General features: G+C 36.0%; 1 protein-coding gene across 6 annotated transcripts in view; it reads right to left on the bottom strand.

The window, feature by feature from the left end:
- Positions 1 to 24,139, bottom strand: part of PDE10A (phosphodiesterase 10A) — a 587,662-nt gene that overhangs the window by 159,059 nt on the left and 404,464 nt on the right. For all 6 annotated transcript variants that reach the window (XM_032407504.1, XM_032407502.1, XM_032407503.1 and 3 more), the window contains one exon: positions 16,845 to 16,973. In XM_032407504.1, the coding sequence (XP_032263395.1) occupies positions 16,845 to 16,973 (129 nt within the window). The remainder of the gene's footprint in view (positions 1 to 16,844; positions 16,974 to 24,139) is intronic.

Genomic DNA, 24,139 nt, shown 5'->3' with positions numbered 1-24,139 from the left:
TAACCTACACGTTTCAAATAAAGAATCTGGGAGGCAGTAGGGAAAGGACATCTTCCTTTCTACGTTCAAGCTGATACTAGGCCAGACCAGGCAACAAGGGAGTAGAACTGTCACCATACCCTATTTTCCCCCAGATGACCTAACTAATCAAAGATGACACCCCTCTTTCCTACTGAACACAGATACAGCCTCAGGGTCCTAACTAATCTCTCCTCTACCTACTGCCAATCCCTAAGCAACTATCTACTTATTACCTATTTACTATCCTGCGCCCTGAGAACATTTGCCAGATACCAACATGGACAGTCAGGGTAACATGACTGTCCCATTGGAATGACCTCTTTAGGGTATCATTTGCACAGCAAATGTCTCCATACCCTTTACAAGGCCCCTGAGTGTGACCCTGGAAATAGGGAATCCACCAGACCTTTCAGAGGGAATGTCTAGAGCACACAGGTATAGAGCTGGTCTCGTTACTGTAAAGTCAAGCTCACATTCTGCCATGTGTTGACCTAAGAAAGGGAAAACAGTGTCATGGTTAAGAGTCCAACCTGTAGGATACAAACACCGCATTCGTATCTCAGCTCTGACGCTTAACAGCCCTACTTCAGTTTCCTCATCTGTAAAATGGGGATGATAATGATATCCTTCTCCTAACACTGTTGTAAGGATTACCTGAATTAATACAAGCCCTTAGAACAGCAGTTCCCAAATACATATGTATTTGCTATTATATTTTGAAAATTTAAACTTCTATACAAATTTATAACTCTTTACTGAGATCTTTGTGGGTTTTTTCTTTAAATTATTTGAGTAGGTTAAGTTGTTTTTTTTTTTTTAATCCACAGGCATAATAGGTCCTCTACCTGCTCTTTCCTGTTAAATTCTTGGTTTTTTTCCTCTTAATAGCATAAAAATAATTTTTAAAAAACTTTTTATAAAAAGTATGGTGAGTTTCTGCAATCTTATGGGCTTTGCTACATTCACTCATTATCCTTGCTATAAATGTTTACTAGTCAGGGATTAATTTCATTTCATAATGCTTTAGTTTTATTAGTAATCCTCAGTTTTACTGAAACTCTGCATGCCCATATATAACTTAGGCGTATCCCTTCATTCAATAAATGTTAGAGCAAGAATCCTACCTAACAGGATACTGTTCTAGGCAATGGATTTGCAATTCTTAAAGCAAAAATTAAATATATGCTGCATGTTACATTTTAAAATGTGTATGGGGAAATATAATAAGTATTTTTAATATGGAAAAATTTTAAAAAATATTTTGCATCAAAAATTACTTGCCTTTCTAACTTCCTCTTTAAAGCATCACACACAAACAGAAAAACTAAAGTTATGTATCTTAGAAATTGCCAATAATTTCATATGGTCTAAGTATCTTACATATTAGAATTTCATATAATATGAGTTAAAGAAGAAAGTTCTAATAGGACTTACTCCAGAACTTAATATTCTTAGCCCCACTGTAAAGTGATGTACCAAAAGCTGAACAGGCACTATAGTATGACGATAGTCACAGGCCAAACTGAAATCTGAGTACCTCCACTGACATTTAAAGAATTATTAAGCCCATCTCCAATAATTCTCATACATATGTAACTATGAAAATAAATATGGTTATTTACATGTTTTAGATAAAATCTTTAAGTGAAAACATCATATAAATTCCAAAGTAAGGAGTTTTGACTATGATTGATCTAAGGACCCTTGACTTTTAAAACCCTTAGCCTGAGATCAATTTTTCAAACATCCCTAGAATTAATGGTTCCTTACTGATTTTAAGCTTTTGGTGTTTACAATTAGTCAGAGATAAAGCATTCCTTTCATCATTTTTATCATTTCCTGTTCAATTGCTTTGGAAGTGTGAGAACTGTCCTTATTTTGCTGGGTCTCTGCTCAACGTTCAGTGTTTTATGAGTCACTCTTGATAATGTTTCATGATTTACACAGATTAGAGGGATGAACGCTTTCCCTGCTCCTGAAGCTGGGCATGGAGCCTACTTAAAAAACAAAACAAACAAACAAAAACAATAGAAAATGTAAAAGTTGTACAGGTTCTAGAAGTTTCCAACAAAACTTTATTCCTTAATGTTTCACAAACATAGAGATACACTTTTTGCTTCAATTTCAAAAGACTGAGGCACTGCATTAAGATATCTGTAAGTGACTGATACTGACATGACAAACCACAAACAAGTGCACAATTGACCAGAGACTGAAACTTCACTGCATTGATTTGTTTCATACTGAACAAGACACTATAGATGGTGAAAATCCTTTGAAAATACATCTTATCAAGTTTCCTTCAAACCTTTACATAAGTTCACATTGCTCTTAAGATAAACTCCAAAGCCCTTACATACAACCTCAAAGGTCCTGCACAGCCTGTCTCTGCTCACGTCTGCATCCACCTCCTCCGTGATGCTACGAGCTCTTCACCCGTGCAGTGCTCCCAACTCACGCTCCCTCTTTTCTTAAACCAGCAAACTCACAGTCTCCTGTCCCATAGAACCCTTTCCTTGTCCCAACAAAGTAAGGTCTTCTTGTTACATTAACCCATTAAAAAATGACCTTCCTTTTGAGCACTTTTTTCCTAACTTTTTCCAGTTTTCTTGAAATATAATTGACATACCACACTGTATAAGTTTAGGGTGTACAGCATAATTTGACAATATGTCAGAAAATGATACTATAAGTTAACATCCATCATCCATATAGATACAAAAAATATATCTTTTTTCTTGTGATGAGAACTTCTAGGAGCTACTCTCTTAACAACTTTCCTTTATATCCTACTTCAATGTTAACTACAGTCCTCATGTTGCACATTATGTCCCTAGTACATACTTATCATACAACTGGAAGTTTGTCCCTTTTGTCCACCTTCCTCCAAATCCCTCTCAAACCAATCCCACCTCTGGTAACCAAAAATCTGATCCCTTTTGCTGAGCCATTTTTTTTTTTTTAATTCCACAAAAAAGTGAGATCATGCAATAGCTACCTTTTTCTGTCTGACAGCACTTAGCATAATGTCCTTAGGATCCATCCATGTTGTCACAAGTGGCAGGATTTCCTCCCTTTTTATGGCTGAATAATATTCCCTTGTATACATACATATACCAAACCTTCTTCATCTGTTCATGTGTTAATGGACACTCAGGTTGTATCCACATCTTGGCTGTTGTGAATTACGCTGCAGTGCAGATAAAGGTGCAGAGATTTCTTCAACACGGTGTTGTCCTTTCCCTCATCTATATTCTCAGCAGTGCAACTGCTAGATCACAGGGTAGCTCTATTTTTAAATTTTTGAGGAGCCTCCGTACTGTCTTTCACAGTAGCTGCACCAGCGTGCATTCCCACCAACAGCACACAAGGGTTCCTTTTTCTCCACACCCTAGCCAACAAATTGTTATCTCATTTTTAAAAAAAATTTTAAGTATTTTAATTCCAGTATAGTGAACATACAGTGTTATATTAGTCTAAGTTGTACAATATAGTGATTCAACACTTTCATACATCACTGTGTGCTCATCTCGACAAGTGTTCTCTTTCATCCCCATCACTTATTTCCCCCATCCCCACCCACCTCCCCTCTGGTAAACATCCGTTTGTTCTCTTCAGTTCAGAGTTTCTTTCTTTTTTTCTTCCCTTTGTTTTGTTTCTTAAATTCCACATATGAGTGAGATCATATGGTATTTGTCTTTCTCTGACTTATCTTGCTTAGTATATAAAATTCCATTATATATACGTACACACACACACACACACACACACCCCACATCTTTATCCATTCATCTATTGATGGACACTTGGGCTGTTTCCATAATTTGGCTAATGTTGATAATGCTGCTGTAAACATAGGGGCGCATGTATCCCTTTGAATTTTTTTGTATTCTTTGGGTAAATACTCAGTAGTGCAATTACTGGATCGTAGTATAGTTCTACTTTTAATTTTCTGATGAACCTCCATACTGTTTTCCACAGTGGCTGCACCAGTTTGCATTCCCACCAACAGCACAAAACGGTTCCTCTTTCTCCACATCTTTGCCAACACTTGTTTGTTTTTGATTTTAGCCATTCTGACAGGTGTGAGGTAATATCTCATTGTAGTTTTGATTTGTATTTCCCTGATGATCAGTGGTGTTCAACATCTTTTCAAGTGTCTGTTGGCCATCTGTATGTCTTCTTTGGGAAAATGTCTGTTCATGTCTTCTGCCCATTTTTAAATTGGATTATTTGTTTCAGAAGTGTTGAGTTCTAGAAGTTTTTTTTTTTTATATATGTATATTTTGGATACTATCCCTTTATCGGATATGTCATTTGCAAATATCTTCTCCCATTCAAGTAGGTTGCCTTTTATTTTGTTGCTTATTTCCTTTCCTGTGCAGAAGCTTTTTATTTTGATGTAGTGCCAACAGCTTATTTTTGCTTTATTTCCCTTGCCTCAGGAGACATATCTAGAAAAATGTTGCTACAGCCGATGTCAGAACTTATTGCCTACGTTCTCTTCTAGGATTTTTATGGTTTCTGGTCTCACATTTAGGTCTTTAATGCATTTTGAGTTTAGTCTTTGTGTATGGTGTAAAAAAGAGATCCAGTCTTCCCAACACCATTTGTTAAGTGACTGCCCTTTTCCCATTGGCTATTGTTTCCTGCTTTGTCAAAGATTAATTGGCCATACAGTTGTGGGTTCATTTCTGGGCTCTATTCTGTTCTACTGATCTATGAGTCTATTTTTGTGCCAGTACCATACTGTTTAGATTACTACAGCTTTGTAATATAACTTGAAGTCTGGAATTGCAATACCTCTGGCTTTGTTTTTCTTTTTCAAGATTGTTTTGGTAACGTGGGCATTTTTGTGGTTCCATACAAATTTTAATATATTTTTGTTCTAGTTCTGTGGAAAATACTATTGGTATTTTGGTAGGGATTGCACTAAATCTGTAGATTGCGTTTAACATTATTTTAACAATATTTGTTCTTCCAATCCATGAACACAGAATGTCTTTCCATTTCTTTGTGTCCTCTTCAATTTCTTTCATCAATGTTTTAGTTTTAGGGTTAAGGTCTTTCACTTTTTTGGTTAGGTTTATTCCTAGGTGTCTTTATTATTTTTGGTGCAATTGTAAATGGGATTGTTTTCTTAATCTCCTTTTCTGCTGCTTCATTATTAGTATATAGAAATGCAACAGTTTTCTGCACATTGATTTTGTATCTTGCACTTTACTGAATTCCTTTATCAGTTGTAGTTTTTTGGTGGTATCTTTCATGTCATCGGCAAACAGTAAAAGTTTTACTTCCTCCTTACCAATTTGGATGCCTTTTATTTCTTTTTGTTGTCTCATTGCTGTGGCTAGGGCTTCCAGTATTATGTGGAATAAAAGTGGTGAGAGTGGACATACCTGTCTTGTTCCTGAACAGAGGGAAAGCTCTCAGTTTTTCATCACTGAGTATGAAGTCAAGCTGTGGGTTTTTTGTATGTGGCCTGTATTATGTTGTGGCATATTGCCTCTAAACCTACTCTGTTGAGGGTTTTTATCATGAATGGATGTTGTACTCTGTCAAATGCTTTTTCTGCATCTATTGAAATGTTCATGTTTTTTTTGTCCTTTCTCTTATTGATGTGATATATGATGTTTGATTTGCAAATATTGAACCACCCTTGCATCCTGGCAATAAATCCCACTTGATTGTGGTGAATGATATTTTTAATGTATTGTTGGATTCAGTTTGCTAATATTTTGTTGAGGACTTTTGCATCTATGCTCATCAGAAATATTGGCCTTTAGTGCTTTTTCGCGTTGCCTTTTTCTGGTTTTGGTATCAGGGTAATGCAGGCCTCACAGAATGAATTTGGAAGTTTTTCCTCCTCTTCCATTTTTTGGAATAGTTTGAGAAGAATAGATATTACTCTTCTTTACATGTTTGGTAGAATTTACCATTTGGTCCTGAACTTTTGTTTGTTGGCAGTTTTTTGTCTACTGATTCAGTTTCATTGCTGGTCATTGGTCTGCTCAAATTTTCTATTTCTTCCTGATTCAATTTTGGAAGGTTATAGGTTTCTAGAAATTTATCCACTTCTTCTAGGTTGTCCAATTTTTGCATATAATTTTTCCTGACATCCTCCTACAGTCCTTTGTATTTCTGTGGTGCCAGTTATTTCTTTTTCATCTCTGGTTTTGTTTATTTGAGCCCTCTTTTTTCTTCGATGAGTGGCTAAAGGTTTATCAATTTTGTTGATCTTTTCAAAGAACCAGCTCCTGGTTTCACTGATCTGTTCTACTGGCTTTTTTTAGTTTCTGTTTTATTTCTGCTCTAATCTTTATTATTCCCTTTCTTCTAATAGGTTTGGGGGTTTGTTTGTTCTTTTTCTAGCTCCTTTAAGTATGAGGTTGTTTGAAATTTTTCTTGCTTCTTGAGGTAGGCCTATACTGCTATAAACTTCCTTCTTAGGCCTGCTTTTGTTGCATCCCAAAGATTTTGTTGCATCCTTCTCTCTTGTCTTTTTGATGCTAGCCATTCTAATTGGCAAGATCTGATAGCTTAATGTCATTTTGACTTTCATTTCCCTAATTGGTGATGTTGAGTATCTTTTCATGTACCTGTTGGCCATTCCTATATATTCATTGGAAAAATGTCTACTTAGGTCTATTTTTCACTGAATTATTGTTTAATGTTCCTGTTTTAGGTTTTGGTTTTCTGGGTTTTTTTTTTTTTTTTTCTATTGAGTTATATGAATTCCTTATATATTTTGGATATTAATCCCATATCAGATAGATGGTTTTCCCATTCCATAGGTTGTCTTTTCACTGTAGATTTTTTTCGTTTGATGTGCAAAAGCTTTTTTAGCTTAATGTAGTCCCACTTATTTATGTTTGCTTTCATTGCTGTGCTTTAGGTGTCCCACCCAATAAACTGTTGCCAAGACCCATGTCAAGGAGTTTTTAATCAATGTTTTCTTCCAGAAGTATTATGGTTTCAGGTCTTACATTTTAATCTTTGATTCATTTTGAGTTAATTTTTGTGAATCATGTAAGACAGAGGTTGAATTTCATTCCTTTACATGTCAATGTCCAATTTTCTCAGCACCATTTAATGAAAAGACTGTCTTTTCTCCATTGAGTATAACTGACTCCAATGTCAAATATCAGTTGACCGTATATGCTTATTTATTTCTGGGCTCTCAGTTCTGTTCCTTTGGCCTATTTATCTGTTTTTATGCCAGTATCATACTGCTTTGATTAACGGATCCTGAAATCAGAAAATGTGATTCCTCCTGCTCTGGTCTTCTTTCTCAGAATTGCTTTGGCTATTCATAGTCTTTTGTGGTTCTATATAAATTTTAGGATTGTTTTTTCTACTTCTGTGAAAACATGCCATTGGAATCTTCATAGGAATTGCACTGAATCTATAGATGGCTTTTGGTAGTATGGACTTTTTTTTAATTTATTTTTTTTATTATGCTATGTTAATCACCATACTTTACATCATTAGCTTTTGATGTAGTATTCCATGATTCATTGTTTGTGTATAACACCCAGTGCTCCATGCAGAACGTGCCCTCTTTAATACCCATCACCAGGCTAACCCATCCACCCACCCTCCTCCCCTCTAGAACCCTCAGTTTGTTTTTCAGAGTCCATAGTCTCTCATGGTTCATCTCCCCCTCCGATTTCCCCCCCTTCATTCTTCCCCTCTTGCTATCTTTTTTTTTTTTTTTTTAACATATAATGTATTATTTGTTTCAGAGGTACAGGTCTGTGATTCAACAGTCTTGCACAATTCACAGCGCTCACCATAGCACATACCCTCCCCAATGTCTATCACCCAGCCGCCCTATCCCTCCCACCCCCCACCACTCCAGCAACCCTCAGTTTGTTTCCTGAGATTAAGAATTCCTCATATCAGTGAGGTCATATGATACATGTCTTTCTCTGATGGTAGTATTGACATTTTAACAATATTAATTCTTCCAACCTGTGAATACAGGATACCTCTCCATTTACTTGTGCTTTCCTCAATTTCTTTCATCAAAGTCCTGTAGTTTTCATACTAGCGATCTTTCACCTCGAGTAAATGTACTCCTAAGTATTGTATTCCCAATGTATTCCTAATTTTATTGTTTTTGATACTACTGTAAATGAAACCACTTTATTTCTTTTTCAGATAATTTATTCTTTGTGTACAGAAACAGTACTGATTTTTGTATGTTAATTTTGTATCCTGCAACTATACTGACTTCATTGATAAGACCTAACAATTTTTTGGTGGAGGTCTTTAGGATCTTCTGTATGTAAAATCCTGTCATCTGCAAATAGAGACATTTTACTGCTTTGTTTCCAATTCTGATGCCTTTTATTTCTTTTTCTTGCCTGACTGCTCAGGCTAGGACTTTCAGTACCATGTCAAATAGGAGTGGCGAGAGTGGGCACCCTTGTCTTGTTCCTGATCTTAGAGGAAATACTTTCAACCTTAGCATATTATATAATTTATTTAGGGTGGGGAGACTGGGTAAAACTGGTCAAAAGTTACAAACTTCAAATTATAAGACAAATAAGTACTGAGGATATAATGTACAACATGGTGACTATAGTTAACATTGCTGTATAGAATAATTGAAAGTCACTAAGAGAATAAACCTTAAAACTTCTTACTCTTTTTTGCCCCCTTTAGAAACAGTAAGTTCCATTACAACTGAATACATGTCCAATACTTAACAAATGCTAAATACATAGTAGATAGTTGGCAAATTTTAGTAAAATGAATTAATTTTAAACCTAAAATGATGACTCTGGGACAGAAATTGAGCTGTGTATTTTTCTAGACCGCATTTCAGCCACCAACTTCCTATGTAACAATCTAAATGACCAATGATAACATATTATGAGGGGAGAAGCAAAATGCAGAAAAAAGCCGGTAAGGGATTAGTGAATATACATTGTTTATTATCCCTTGCGATGGAAAAGTAGCCAAACAAGCAGGGGATAATGGTTTAAACTACATTAGAATTATTGAAACCTGGGGAAAACTTTCCCTACAAGAAAAACTCCAGAAGTTTCTTTAAATGTTTACTCTATTTTTTTATTAAAAAAGCAACATATATAAGAATATAAACTTCCCTGCAAACCCCCCAAATCCAGAAACAACCACAATGATATATATTTTACTAGCTCTTTGTCTACACAATTATATATGATTATTATCTTGTAAAAGATGGTAATATATCCTGTTCTGCAACTCACCATACTTTAATGAAGCTATCAATTAAAACACCTATTTTGGATGGATAGGGTTCCAAAATCTCGTCGTCCCCCCCCCCCCCCCCGGCACTTTTCCTATTACAGTCAATGCAGAATATGAATAATCAGTTAAAATGAGAGTAGAAAGAAAAAATTTTAACAGTATCTTCTTCCATTCTTAAAATAAGAAAAATATTTTCAAGATATGAAATCCATAGCAAAACTATTCCCCAATATATCAAAATTGCCAGTACAACAAAAGCAAATAAACAAACAAAAGTCTAAAAACTTAAAAAAAGGTGGGGGAGTGTGACCGAGCATATTCATCTTAACCAACCGCTGCTTGCGTTGACCTGTTGGGTTCGCCCCTTGCTTTCAACCACCCTGCCTTCTATCAAATTGCTTCTACGCAGAATTTCCCATACCAAACCCTCCCTCCTCTCCAGGCTAACCTAGAAGTAAATCACAGCAAGCCCTGCAGCCCTGCTTTTGATCCTACTGCTCGCTCCCCCAGCCAACCCAGGACCTCGTTTGCTCTTCCATAGGCCTCCAATGCCCAGGACGGTGGTTCTCAAAGGTGAGTTTGCACTAGAATTACCTGGAAGGGCTTGTCAAAACACAGACTATAGGCCCCACTGTAGGAGTGTCTGATTCCAGGGGTCTTAAGTAAGATAAGGCCAATGGCATTTCTAACTAGTTCCCAAGTGATGTCCATTTTTGTGTGAGGAATCACACTTTGAGAATCAGTGGCCCAGATGAAGAACCAATTCCTACAAAAAGCTGTCTCAATTTTCATACCTCTTGGTGTCCTCAGTTCTCCCAGCATTGTCTTGAAAACCCACACCACACCACTCAACACTGGATTACACAGCCTTGGTTGCTGTATTCTCACAGGTTCTCACCTTCTTTCCACACCAGAAGATTATAAATCCTTCAAGGGCAATAAACACAAGAAATATGGCTCCTGTGACTCACGGGGAGCCAGGACACAGCAAATAGACAGACATATGTGCTTAATACAGAGGCCCCATCTGACTGGCTAAAAACAATGTGAATCTTAAAATCTCAAGCAAATTTAATTCTACTAAAAATTTCTGTTTGCTATATTATGGTAGATGTTTTCAAATATACCAGCAACAAATCCTGAAATAACCTTATTCTGTGATTATGTGTTTATTATTTGTCTTCTCCTATCAGAAAGTGACCTTCAAGGGAACAAGTTTATATTCCTTGTTCTCCAATTATATTTCCATAGTAGGGACTCAAGAAATATTTGTTAGTCAGCATACTGAATGACTAGCTAGAGAAATGAGTACTATTTGCTCATATTCTAGCTACAACCTGGCCACTCAAATGTATGTTTCTAGAAATTATTATTCAATCTTTAATCAAATAATCTGGATCACTGTTAAACCTTCAGAAGCTTTTAAGGAGTAGATTGAAAAAAAAACAGAAATGGTTATACCACTCATCTCACAAGTTTTCATTTTAGTTTTAAAATCTGTGTTAAGTGAAACAAAATTTTAAATGCTGAAAGGAATTCTATTAAATAGATTCAATGATTTTATTTATTTATTTATTTAAGATTTTATTTATTTATTTGACAGAGAGAGAGCTGGAGAGCACAAGCAGTGGGAGTGGCAGAGGGAGAGGGAGAAGCAGGCTTCCTGCCGAGCAGGGAGCCTGACGTGGGGCTCGATCCCAGGACCCTGGGATCATGACCTGAGCCGAAGGCAGACGCTTAACGACTGAGCCACCCAGGTGCCCCTAAATAGACTCAATGATTTTAAATTAAGCATCTTTTTCCACTACATGTGCAATTAGAAAATACAACTTGTATAAAAAGAAACACCAGTGAAAACAAAGTATTTTCAAAAATCCATTAGCTCCTAATATTTTCATTCATTAAAATCACTTATAAACAAAACTTTAACTTAGGAAATGTAGTAATGACGTTGAAAGTACAAATAATAGCTACCACTGATAGGAACTTTATAGACACTAAAAAAACTGCTTCAGAAATTAATCTAGCTTGTAACAAAGCTATTAAAATTGTTTGAATTAGTTTCATAATTACTAACAACATTTGTGATGATCTGAATTAATCTTCAAAGTTATCAAAATCCCAATCAACTTGATAAGATTGCTACAGAGCCCAAACACTCTCAAGAAAGAATATATTAAGATACATCTTTGCAATAATATGAACAATTAACAGAATTAATGGAATACATCAAGTAACTCTTTGCAAATAAACTTTATTCCCCTTCCAGTTACCAGATTGTGAATTACATTTATTTATAATTCAAACAAGGCATTCAACACATTTTATTTCCATTCCAAAAAAAAAAAAAGAAAGAAAAGAAAGAGATATGAAATTTCTATGTGAAAATGTAATTTCCATATTTGAGATGAAGTAATTTCAAGGAAAAGAAAGTGCCCAAAATGAAGTTCCAAGTAAACCATTTCAATGATTTTTTTCCTTATTCAGGATATATATTAACAATTAACACATAATTTTTATTGTCCTACTTACTAAAATCTTCTAACACTGCATGCTTTGGAAAAGTAATTTGTGCCCCATTATTTAAAATCCCACCACATTATAAATACAAGCACAGAAAACATCTGTTATATACTAAGCAGACAAATGCTATTTAATCTTCATTTCAGGCTGCATATAGTAGGTTTAGGGGGCATGATTTAAATCTCACTAATTCTAGGTATGAAATATTTAGTAGTTTTATTTGAATGAAAATTGTTCCATCTCTATAATCATGGAGAGGTGAAAAATACATAGTAACTATATTCTTTGAGTAAAAAAAGAAAACATTCATGTATTTGTTGAAAATATTTAAGGCAGTTGACAGTACCAATATTTTCATTATTATTTGGCATTTATAGGTACACTGATAGTGACAGGGTCTGCTATTTAATATTTTAGATATATAAACACAATAATAATAGAAATCATTAGACATAAAAGATGACACTGCTACTCATAATTCTTAAATGATCTGGGTTCAATCAATCACTCTCTTGAATACCAAACAGTTTCCCTTTAGAATATGAGTATCACAGTTACATTTTGGGGATTGTAAACAAAATCCATGTATTTATATATTATTCTAATACCAGAAGACGCCAAATATACTATACTGACTGCCAGTGTTCTCACTTCTTCACGCACCCCTTCTGGTATCACCAGCATCGTCAACTAACAGTTTTTTACATTAGAAGCCAAAAGGGGACATTGCTGATAGTCAAGGTAATTCATGATTCTCCCTGAACATAACTGAAATACTGAAATGGCATTAGGGATGTAAAACTGTATTCCATCTTAGAATGTTATCACAAGATTCACCATCTCCTAATGTTTATTTATTAATTTTATATTTACACCTTGATACTTGTGTAGACGTTAAATAGTTTAGTAATCTGAGGCCTGATGCATACCAGCTGGGCCTGTCAAATGTAGCTTGCATAAAAATCAACATAAAATATAAAACTTAGTAGAACAATTCATGACCTAGATAATTTTTTTCTTTCTGAGGTTTTTCCCAAATGGAAGTATGGCTGTGAGTGTGTATAGACCTCAATACTTCCAGGGAATATTTATACATTCTCTAAATGAGAACATCAGATTATAAAAGAAACAAATGCTCCCTCCAATTCCCAAACATCACTTGAAAATCGGTTGTTTAGAATTCAGGATCAGAGGGGCGCCTGGGTGGCTCAGATGGTTAAGCCTCTGCCTTCAGCTCGGGTCATGATCCCAGGGTCCTGGGATCGAGCCCCGCATCGGGCTCCCTGCTCCGCAGGGTGTCTGCTTCTCCCCCTCCTTCCTGCTCGAGCTCTCTCTCACTATCTCTGTCTCTCTCAAATAAATAAATAAAATATTTAAAAAAAAAAAAAGAATTCAGGATCAGAGGTCCGCCTTCAAAAGGCAATCTGCCTCACAACTACAGATAGAACTTTATGCATTTAAAATGCAAGTGCTATAAAAGCAATAAAATTAAACCGAAAACAGTAACAGTAAAGACTTCAGAAATTTAAATCTCTGAAGACATGTGGTGGTTCACCCTTTCCCAACCCCCTTTCTCTGTCAACACAAAGCAGAGTGATCCACTGTGATGTGGACCCCCCCACAGCCCACTCTGGCTCAGAGACTCCAGCCTGGACTATGCTCGACCTCACTGTCAGACTAACCAGAAGGACTACTCTCTTCCTCTATTTGTTTGACTGCAAGCTCCTCAGAAACATAACCATCGAGTACCTCAACCGTGCTTCACACATAGTTTGCTGAATACATGAAAGACAAGGTACCTTGAGGGATTTAAAACTACGTATTACATAACCCCTTCCCTCAAGAAGCTTTTAAACGAGTAGTGGGGAGGTAAGAAGAGCATACGAGTAGTTCCGGTATCAGGCACAATATGAAAACCAAGTGAAGAACAGAGGTTCACCTGGAGGTTGACAAACTAACCTTCCTTCCATCTATTTATTCGTTCATTCAAAAATGTTTAGCGAACCCCTCCACCATGCATCAGGCGTGTTGTTGGTAAGGGACACAAACATAACCATGACTCCCACAGTCTACGCCCTCCAGTCACTGTCAGCTCAGAGTCACTGTCTGGGGACTGTCAAGAACCAGATGCTGGACCTCCAGAGATCCTTTAGCTCCCCTCAGTGCAATTTCAAAATCTACCAAATGACCAGACTGCCTTATCTTCACTTGTTGTAATCAGACGTAAAGGGTTGATATACGTGAAATTCCTTGGAAATGACAACTGCTCTATGGTCACCCAATACTGATGCATTGAAAATATTGCCACAGTTCAACTAAAACATGCCATGCATTCTCCACTTCTTCAGCATTTTGGCTCTGTGCACTAAGTAAGTAGGTGCTCAATAAAATACTAAATGAATGAAGAAAAACTAGCTTTTTTAACAGTATGACGTCATCATTAAAAAAACACAAGCAGTGTGAAAGTTGGCCATTTTAAAAGCAAACATAATTTTTAATGCAAATAGTCGTCCCATTATTCATTTGTTTAATAAATCTGAATTTTCAAACATGATCTTTCTCTAAACAGAATATACCATTACACAATTTCCCCCACAGTGTAGATCATTTCCGAGGCTGGTTTATCAGTGGTTAAAAAAGAAATAAAATAAATGTTTAGTGAGTACTTACACTGTATAAAGCATTGTGCAAGTTATTTACTCCAGCACAGTTTTCCTTGGTTCATTTTCTTTTACTAAACTGACACAAAATGAAATAATCTGGATAGGCCTGTCCCACTCATTTTCAACAAACTATTCTCCCAGAACTTCTAGCTGTCACACTTTGTTCCTGGGTCCGCCATGGAAACGGAAACACTCCCTAAAAACCCTGTCCACAAAAATGTCCTTCCTCAAAACATTTTCAATGGAGCAATTTGGAAGGAGAATAAGGCCTAGTTGAGGAAAACACAATTTTTAAAAAAATAATGAGGAGGGAGCAAGGGAAAAGAAACAAAATGCTTCAACTGACCACTACCTTAATCCATAATTACATAAATGAAATAAAGATATTTAGCTGGCTTTCTGTATTTCAAAGCAAACTGGGCGATGCCATTCACACAAGATTCGTGCTACACCTCGTTCCTACACCCTCTGCAAGCTGCGCTACAGAATCTCACTGAACATAAAGTGGACGTCTTGAGATACATTCTCGTGATAAACTCCCTGGGAAGAAGGGGTGACAGGGTCCCAGCAGGCTGCAGTGGTAGAATGAAAGACTCCGGTTTGCACTTGCACTGCAAGCTGCCTGCACCCTTGTGCTGTGTGTGTCCCCACCACCAGCTTGGAAGCCCCAAGTCACACCTCATTCAACCTCTTTTTGTTCCTGATCCCTGCAACCGTCTGTAGCCCTCTGCAGGGCCACCAGCCAGATCATCTCCGTCCAACCACAAGTTTTTCTTCAGGTATAACTGAGCATTGCTTCAGTTACACTCAGCTATTCTTAATAATCATTTAACTCTTGAGTATATGTACTCAACAGTTTAAGGTATTATTTGATTAACTAATACAGAAAACAGATTTGAAAGATAAGGAATGACACATTCAAATATTTATAAACATCTAAGAGTTAACTATCATTGTAACATTAAAAGAGTATGCAAATTTTTTCATTTTCTAGGACCTATCCTCAGTTTCCTATCTCACAAATATCCTTTATTCTTACACTATATCATGATCCATCATTATATAGCAAGTTGAAATCTGCATCTTTATATGATGTGCCTAAAGCACAATGCAGTCATACTTTTGAAAGTGCCAAACATCTCAAATTGTTTTCAAATGTCTGAGGTTTGTAATAACTGAGATATGCCATTTCAAGCTTTGTTTTTAATATTAAATGTTATGGTTGTTCTGAAAAGAATACATTTCTCTGACGTATTTATATTTCTCTCTCCCTCTCCCTTACCCCTCCTTCTCAATCCATAAACACACACACACACACTCATGCACGTGTACTTTACTTTAAGTGGGCGCATGGAGCCCAATGAGGGGCTCAAATGCACAACCTTGAGATCAAGACCTGAGCTGAGATCAAGAGTCAGATGTTTAACCAACTGGGTTAAACTGGGTGCCACCCAGGCACCCATACATGTACTCTAAAATCTAATTTGTGCCTTGATGCCAAAAGCTCTCTTCTGGAAATATTTATCTCTTTAATATAAAAATTATGTCAGAAAATTACAGAAACTTTGAAAATGGAGGAAAATCAGCTCCAAGCAGCATACTAGTACCACAGTTCTAACAGCATAACATTTTATAGTGATCATTTTTAAACTACCGGCATTTTTAAGCTTTACAGCATTTTGTTACACTAAATAAATTACCAGAAAAATAGCATGTATTTTTGTTTTTAACATAAAAGTTCTTCATATAGTTAAAATCATGTAACATAAATTTCTACTATAAGAATATTCATAGAAATAAGAAGTCCTATTTAGCCAAATATAGATTCATTTAAAATTAAAATCATACTAAAATATTCAAATCCAATCAAATCCAATACATTAATACATATTCAACTTGGAGGGAAATTTATTTCACTTCACATCCCCTTCGAGCCCACATTTCTTTTTTTTGTAAATATAAGAGCATCTTAAGTTCATGAGTGTGAACAAAACATCTAATGCAAAGTCAAGAGTTCTTTACCTACTGTGTCCATAGAAAAATTGTTTAAAGACTTCTTTTTGTAAAAGGTAATAATATAAATATATTTTTGAAATATAAAGAACATTTGTGTAATCATTAATAACAATCATTAAATAAAATCAAGTCTAATATTGACTTCTGCATTTTTCAATATGGTCATGTCTAAACAAATTTTCAAAAGTTCTTTGCAAGTTTTTTTGAGTCAAGGACCTTATTTATTTCCCCTCATTCTAACTTATTTAATCTTTTTAAACAGAATAAAACTTTTACAGAATTAAAATGCCAATTTTGTCTACTTTATATGTTACTTTCCCGCAGTTTTCTTGTCACTATAAACTAGAAAATAATGCACACTCAATCTGAATAAGATCCTACCTTCTGGTTTGTTGTTTTTCCTCTTCAGCCATTTTTCTACAGTCTCTGCACTAACACTTTCAGATACAAACTCGTCTAACACCTGGGGATGAAGAGAAAGATATGCCTTCACTTTTTCATCTGTCAAACCTGTAAAAGAATTAGAAAGAATAAAATTAACCTAGATGACACCTTCATAAGCATCAAAAATATAGAAAAATGACACATTATGCTAAGATTGATTTAAGATAGAAAATGAATGTAAAGATATATACACATACAATGGAATATTATTCATCCATGAAGAAGACTTAAGTTCAGATATATGTTACAACATGGAGGAACCTTGAAAACAATATGGTAAGTTAAAAAAAGCCAGACACAAGGGATGATTATTGTATGATTCCACTTACATGAAATATCTAGAATAGGCAACTTCATAGAGACAGAGCAGATTAGCAGTTACAGTGAGCTGAGGGAGGGAAGCATGGGGAATTATGACTTAATAGGTACAGAATTCTGTTTTGGGTGAAGGCCAAGTTTTAGAAGTGGACAGAGGTAATGGTTATAGTACATGTTGCGAGTATAATTACTGCCACTGAATTATAGACTTGAAGTGGTTAAAATGGCAAATTTTATGTTATGTATATTTTGCTACTATGAAAAAATAGTAAAAAAGACAAAGGTTAAATCTTTAGCAGTTTTAAACTATAGACATTGTATCACGTGACAGCTGTTTCCCAAGAGCAGATCCCAGTGTTGTCCTGGAGGCGATCGTGCACTTCAACGCTGTAAAGGGAAGCCCTACAGAGCACTTAGACCTTCCTGTAAATAGTTACCATAGCTTTAATTCGCAAGGTAAGTGAAACTCTAGCCAGAGAAGCGAACAGGAGAATATAGTGCTGGTACATTTTAGGTGCTAAAACAATGTTTACTGAATAGATTCTTATCTTTCATTGTTTACAGCACAAATTCTCCTTTCTCTCAGGGGCACTGAATCCAGTGATAAAACTAGTATTCAGCTCAGAGTAATTGACATTTGTCCATTCGTATTCCATGTAAGTAATCAGTTTCACTGAAATATTTTTCAGTCTAATAACAACTGTTAAATATACATAGGATTTTCAAACACAGTACTTCTACACATTTTCATGTTGAACATATAAAATCATGTGTTTCGAAATAGGCACTTCATGTGGGTATGCCAGTCATTAGACAACTCCAAATCACGAACAGGCTATCAATAATTATTACTCCGTGATGGCAATTATTTTTACTGTTATATCCTCTCTGTGAATTATTCAGTAAATTACTACCATCCTTCGGGATAGTCAGGTAAAAAAGGAAGCAGAAAATTGTCCTTTCAGAGGCAGAAAAGAAGAAAAGGAAGCATATCTTTATGACTCCAGGGAACAGGCTGCATGTTCCCACCACCAGACCAGCCACACAATTAACACATGTTAATTAGTTCTGTTGGGGACTAAAGTCACAACTGTTAGGATTCTTCAAGAGAATGGTAAGTTGAGAAGGCAAATAATTTTTTTCAATGAATCCAGTACTTCCACCATCAATTTAAACTATAGGTAGACAGACATGGATATATAATTATATAGTTGTATTAGATAAAAGAAAAATAAGACCCCCATCTGTGCTCATGTGGCAAAAGACCTCCAGTGATGCAAAATTCAATTTGAGAAATTCTACAAGGTGCTAAAGATAAAAGCCTGAATAAAGTAAGACAGAGCTCTCCTGACAGAGTAAATTACAGTCCTCAGATACAAAAGGCACAGGATATTGAAGTAAACTAATGGCTGATTTGACCTTCAAGAAGATAGACAATGAGAACTTCCCATTCTCTTCAATCATGTCCTTCAGTCTTTCATAGCTGACATTTGATTCCCTCTTAAAACTTCATCACTTTTGTGACACAACACTGTATTGTTCTTATCCTAACTTCTGATTTGCTCCTTACCTCTCCTCTTCCATAATCTATAATGATGACAGCAAAATCTGAATCAAGAATTGTAATATCTTTTTCATCTCCAGTTCTTGGGTATTCTTCCATCTTGCCTCAAAATTAAGTGAGTCATCTCCGTCCCACGTCCTCCCAAAGTGATTTCAACTCTCAGCTTTACTCTCTCTGCTACTGGTACTCTCCATTTTCCCAGAGACCCAGGCTGGAAATATAAAGTCATAACTGACTCATCCCCCTTGTCATCTCATTTCATCTTAGTGCATGATTATACAAGTCCTGCTTGCCATATTACATATCAGATTAAAGGACTTGTGTCTAAAATACACAAAGAACACTTAAAACTCAACAAGAAGATAACCCAATTAAAAATGAGTCAAAGATCTGAACACATGTCATCAAAGATACAGATACGATAAATAAGCATACGAAAAGATGTTCATCTGTCATTAGTGAACTGAAGTTAAAACAAAAATGAGATTCCACTACATGCCTATTAGAATGGCTAATATCCGAAAACTGACTGTCAATTTTGGCAAGGATATGCAGCACCAAAAATTCTCATTCGCTGCTAATAAGAATGCAAAATGGGAGTTACTTTGGAAGACTGTTTGGCAGTTTCTAATAAAGCTAACTATAATCTTACGATATGACCTAGCAATCACACTACTATTTACTCAACTGACTTGAAGACTTATGTCCACACAAAAACCTGCATGTCAATGTTCACAGCAGCTTTACTCATTACTGTACAAAACTGAAAGTACCAAAAATGTCCTGCAGTAGGCAAGGGAATACACAAGTTGTGGGATATCCATACAATTAAGTTATTTAGCAATAAAGAGAAATAAGCTAATGAAGGGCGCCTGGGTGGCTCAGTCTGTTAAGCATCTGCCTTTGGTTCAGGTCATGATCGACTCTCTCTTCCTTTGCCCCTCCCCCCTGCTTGTGGGCGCACACATTCTCTCTCTCTCTCTGATAAATAAATAAAAATCTTTTTTAAAAAAGAGAGAAAAGAGCTAACAAGCCATAAAAAACATGGATTAGGCTTAAATGCATATTGCTAAGTGCAAAAAGCGAACATGAAAAGGCTGTATATTGTGTAATTGCAATTACAACATTCTGGAAAAGGCAAAACTACAGCGAGAGAGAGAGAGAGAGAGTAAAAAGATCATTGGTTGCTAGATGTTCGAGGGGAAGGGATTAAGACTGAATGGCTGAAGCACAGCACATCTTTTATGGTGGTGAAACTATCCCATATGATACTATAATGGTGAGTAAGTGACATTATGTATTTGTCAAAACCCACAGATGTTGTAAAATTTTAAGAAATCATTTAGAAAGTCAGGCTACCCCAGAATGGAAGGCAGGATATGGCACAAGAATCTAAATGTATGACAAATGTATAAAACAACCTTACTGAAGGAGGTGGGGGATAAGGTGCTGACCTGAGTAACTTTAGAAATGAGTGGAATCTGCTCAGTGGGAAGTCTGCTTTTCCCTCTCCCATTCCCCCTGCTTGTTTTTCCTCTCTCACTGTCTCTCTCTCTTTCAAATAAATAAATAAAATCTTAAAAAAAAAAAAAAGAAAGAAAGAAATGAATGGAATCTGTAAGACTAAAAGCAAAAGAAACTCCACGGAATCACTGTACTCTAGTTGATAAAGTTATCTTACGGCAGGTAGAGTTTAACAATTCTCACACCACTATTCATTTATATTGAAACCGAACAATTAAATAAGTAGATGGTGGGAATGAGGCTTCTCAATGGTAGAGTAGGATGTTATAGATAAGCAAAAGGAGTCTAGAGTAATCTATAGGGTAACGGATTAGACTTTGACACGTCAGTATGAACTCATATTTAGCTTAATACAGATACAGATGGCTAAACATGGAAATACTGGTAGATATACTCTGTGTACACTCAGGTCAGCCACGCACACACATGTCCTTGCTCTGTTAGCTGAGAGGACCTACAAGCAACAATATGCCAGGACCAACAAGTATACGTAGCAGCCAGATCTTGGTTTCTAATACCACTCTCCAATAAAAGGAACCACAGCTACTTGGAGAAATGGCTGAGTCTAGGACAAGTACACAAAATATACAAGGTGAACTTGGAGCATCTTGTTTCCATAAAGTAAGGAAGTGCTAAGTGTGTATACATGAAACACACAAAATGAGTGCGTATGTCAAAAGGATATAAAAGTTGATTGAAAGAGCTCCCAATGATTTGCACATGGAACCATTTGAGTAACAAAATAAAGCAGTACTGGATTATAATCCAAACAATAAAATAATATCCATGCTACGCTATGGTCTGAATGTTTGTGTCCTGCCCCTCCAAATTCAAATGTTAAAATCCTAATTCCCAAAAGTGATGGCATTAGTAGGTACGGCCTCTGGGAAATGCTTAAATCATGAGGGTGGAACCCTTACCAAGGGCTTTGGCTCCAGAGATCCCTAGACCCTTTGTGCCATGTGAGGATACAAAAAGTCCGTGACCTAAAAGAAGGCCCTCACCCAACCAAGCAAGTGCAATGACCTTAGATCTCCCACCCTCGGAACGGTGAGAAATAAATGTCTGTTGTTTATAAGCCACCCAGCCTGTGGTATTTTGTTATAGCAGCCTGAATGGACTAAGATAATCCAGGAGTCCACACTGATATAAATAAAGGACTGAATAAATAAACAGAGAAGAACAAATATTCCACTCAGAAGAATTCCAAATAATGTATGTAGATACTCTCCCCACTCCTTGACACTTACTTTGTATAAATTACTCAAAACTAAATTTTTAAAGATCAATTGAGTCATAAATGAGTTATGATGTCTAAGTAAACTTCTAGACTAAAAAAATTAATTAAATCCTGGATTTAAGTATGTAGAAGAGAATGAAATGCCAAATACACCATTTTGGTTGTAAACTCCACTAGAATTCCAAAGAGTATCACATAGCTTTATATCTCAAATGTCTCAAAAGATCTAAGTATAATTTTCTTCCCAAATTACCATTCATATTTCAAGAAAATCACTACCTCCTTCAACAAGAGAATGGTAGGAGGCGGTTTGACCTGGTAATTAAAAGTACAGGCAAAAGTTAGTTTCCTCATCTCACCTACTGACCTGGGCATGAGCCTGGGCAAAGCACCTCATCTCTCTCAGCCTGGCTTCTTATTTGTTTGGGAATGAGACCTGAATGGGAATAGTAACACTATCTATCACAGGGTCATTAGAATAATTCAATAAGGTAATCCATAGACAGCATTTTTACCTGATACATTTAATAATAGTACCAAAATGCCATTTTTTTACCTGTATGAAGCCAATACTTGAATTTGTCTAGAGGCTCAAATCATAGGTTTGTAACTTTCATTTCTTTAAAATTCCAAATTTTCTAAAACTTCCATTTTTTTAAAACCTTTTTAAAAAGGTTTAATTTTTAAGTAATCTCTACACCCAACATGGGGCTCAAACTCACAACCCCAAGATCAAGAGGTGCACGCTCCACCAACTGAGCCAGCCAGGAGCCCCTAAAACTTCCATTTTTATTTTAGCATTTAATGTATGCTCAACATCCTCAGCCATCAAAAGCAATCTCTCTCACTTTTCTTCTAACATGTTATCCACTTTTACTTCCTATTAACATCCAGTTTTGCAAAGAACCTTTGGGCCAATACAGGATCAACCCAGAATAAGATACTGAAATAACAATCATCCACACTCTTGGAAAATAGTACATGTATGGATGACGAAACGTGCGTCTTTTGTGTTTGTCTGACTTTGGTTTCATGCTTCCATCGCTTCCCATGGCCTATACATCTTGTTTATGTCAAAAAAAAAAAAACTGACTTAGTTTTTTTGAGAATAAACCCAAGGAAAGCAATAAGGTCAGACCAGAGTTGTCCTTAGCACAGTTGGCCTCCAATGATTAAAAATTTGCCACTAAAAATCCATATAATGAATCATACAGATTCCAAGGTAACATGTACATTTGAAAAAATGTATTTTAAAATACTTCATTTCTACTAATAAGCTACATTCTCTTGTCTATGCAACATTTATTTCATTTTCCCACATCTGGCAGGGATGCTGAGGAGCATGGGCTGGGTCAGAGTCGCAGATGACAGAAGGGAAGCACAGGATACTGACAGACTGAATGAGCGGACGGAGGTAGAGACAGTTGGATGAATTTCGTTATTTTCACAATGCCCATTGAAAATGCCATGAAAGGTTACAATCTAAATAAAACCAAAGCAAAACCAGCAGGGTGGTACATGTCATGGGTAGATTTAGCACTGGACCTGAAGGCATGTAAAAAAGGGCAGAAGAAAGACTGATAAATGTTTTTGTAAAGACGATGTGTGTCTAGTAACTGAGCTGACGACCTGTGGAACAGATGATCGACAGCTTCATTTTGACGCTGAGTAACTCTCTTCAAGACACTGACAAACAGATAAAAGCCACAGCAATACCTCCTACTTCAATATCTTATTACTGGACCATAATGAAAAGGATTAGCTCCATTTGTGTTTCAATCCGGGGTAATGCAAAATATCAGCGACAAAATACGACTATCAATGATCATTCACTTTTCATCTTTTTTTTAACCTAGGAAAGTGAGGATGTGAGTTTCTCCCATCTCAGCAGAAATCTCGCAAGCTTTGATAATGTGACACAATGGCACAATACACTACCCTTTTGGTTGCTGCTGTCTGTAACACATATATTCAGTTTTTTTCTGACGGAGACCGTGTGTGTGTGTGTGTGTGTGTGTGTGTGTGTGTGTGTACACACATATATATGTATATAAATTTAAACTTTTTGTAAAACCACACAAACGTAATGGGCTCTCATGTCCTCTACACCTGGCTTCAACAATAATCAACTCATAGCCAATATTTTCCATTTGTACCCCCCTACCCCTACCCACTCTCTTCTAATTTTGAAACAATCTCATACATCATTTCAATACATTCATATATGTCAATGTATATTTCTAAAAAACAAAAACTATTTTAACCACAAATGTTAGTGTTACATCCACAGAGAAATTAATTATTAGTTTTAATACCATCAACATCCAAATGTTGAAGTTTCTATTATTCAATGTTTTTTTTAATAGGTTAAATGAACCTAGACCCAGGTAAGGTCTATATGCTGCAGCTGGAGTTGTGTGGTATTTTCCCTAGGTCTTTTTTATCCTATAAGTTCCCCTCCATCTCTTTTGTTTTCTCCATTATAATTTATTATTGAAGAAAACATATCTTTTGTTCTATGCTTTTCTACAGTCTGTATTTTTCTGACGGAATCCCTTTGGTGGTGTTTACCACGTTTATCTGCTC

The sequence above is a fragment of the Phoca vitulina genome, unplaced genomic scaffold (assembly GCF_004348235.1).
Source record: "Phoca vitulina isolate PV1807 unplaced genomic scaffold, GSC_HSeal_1.0 scaffold9, whole genome shotgun sequence".
In the NCBI taxonomy this organism is placed as follows: Eukaryota; Metazoa; Chordata; class Mammalia; order Carnivora; family Phocidae; genus Phoca; species Phoca vitulina.
The sequence above is the reverse complement of the archived record's forward strand: the minus strand, read 5'-3'. Positions and strand labels throughout refer to the sequence as shown.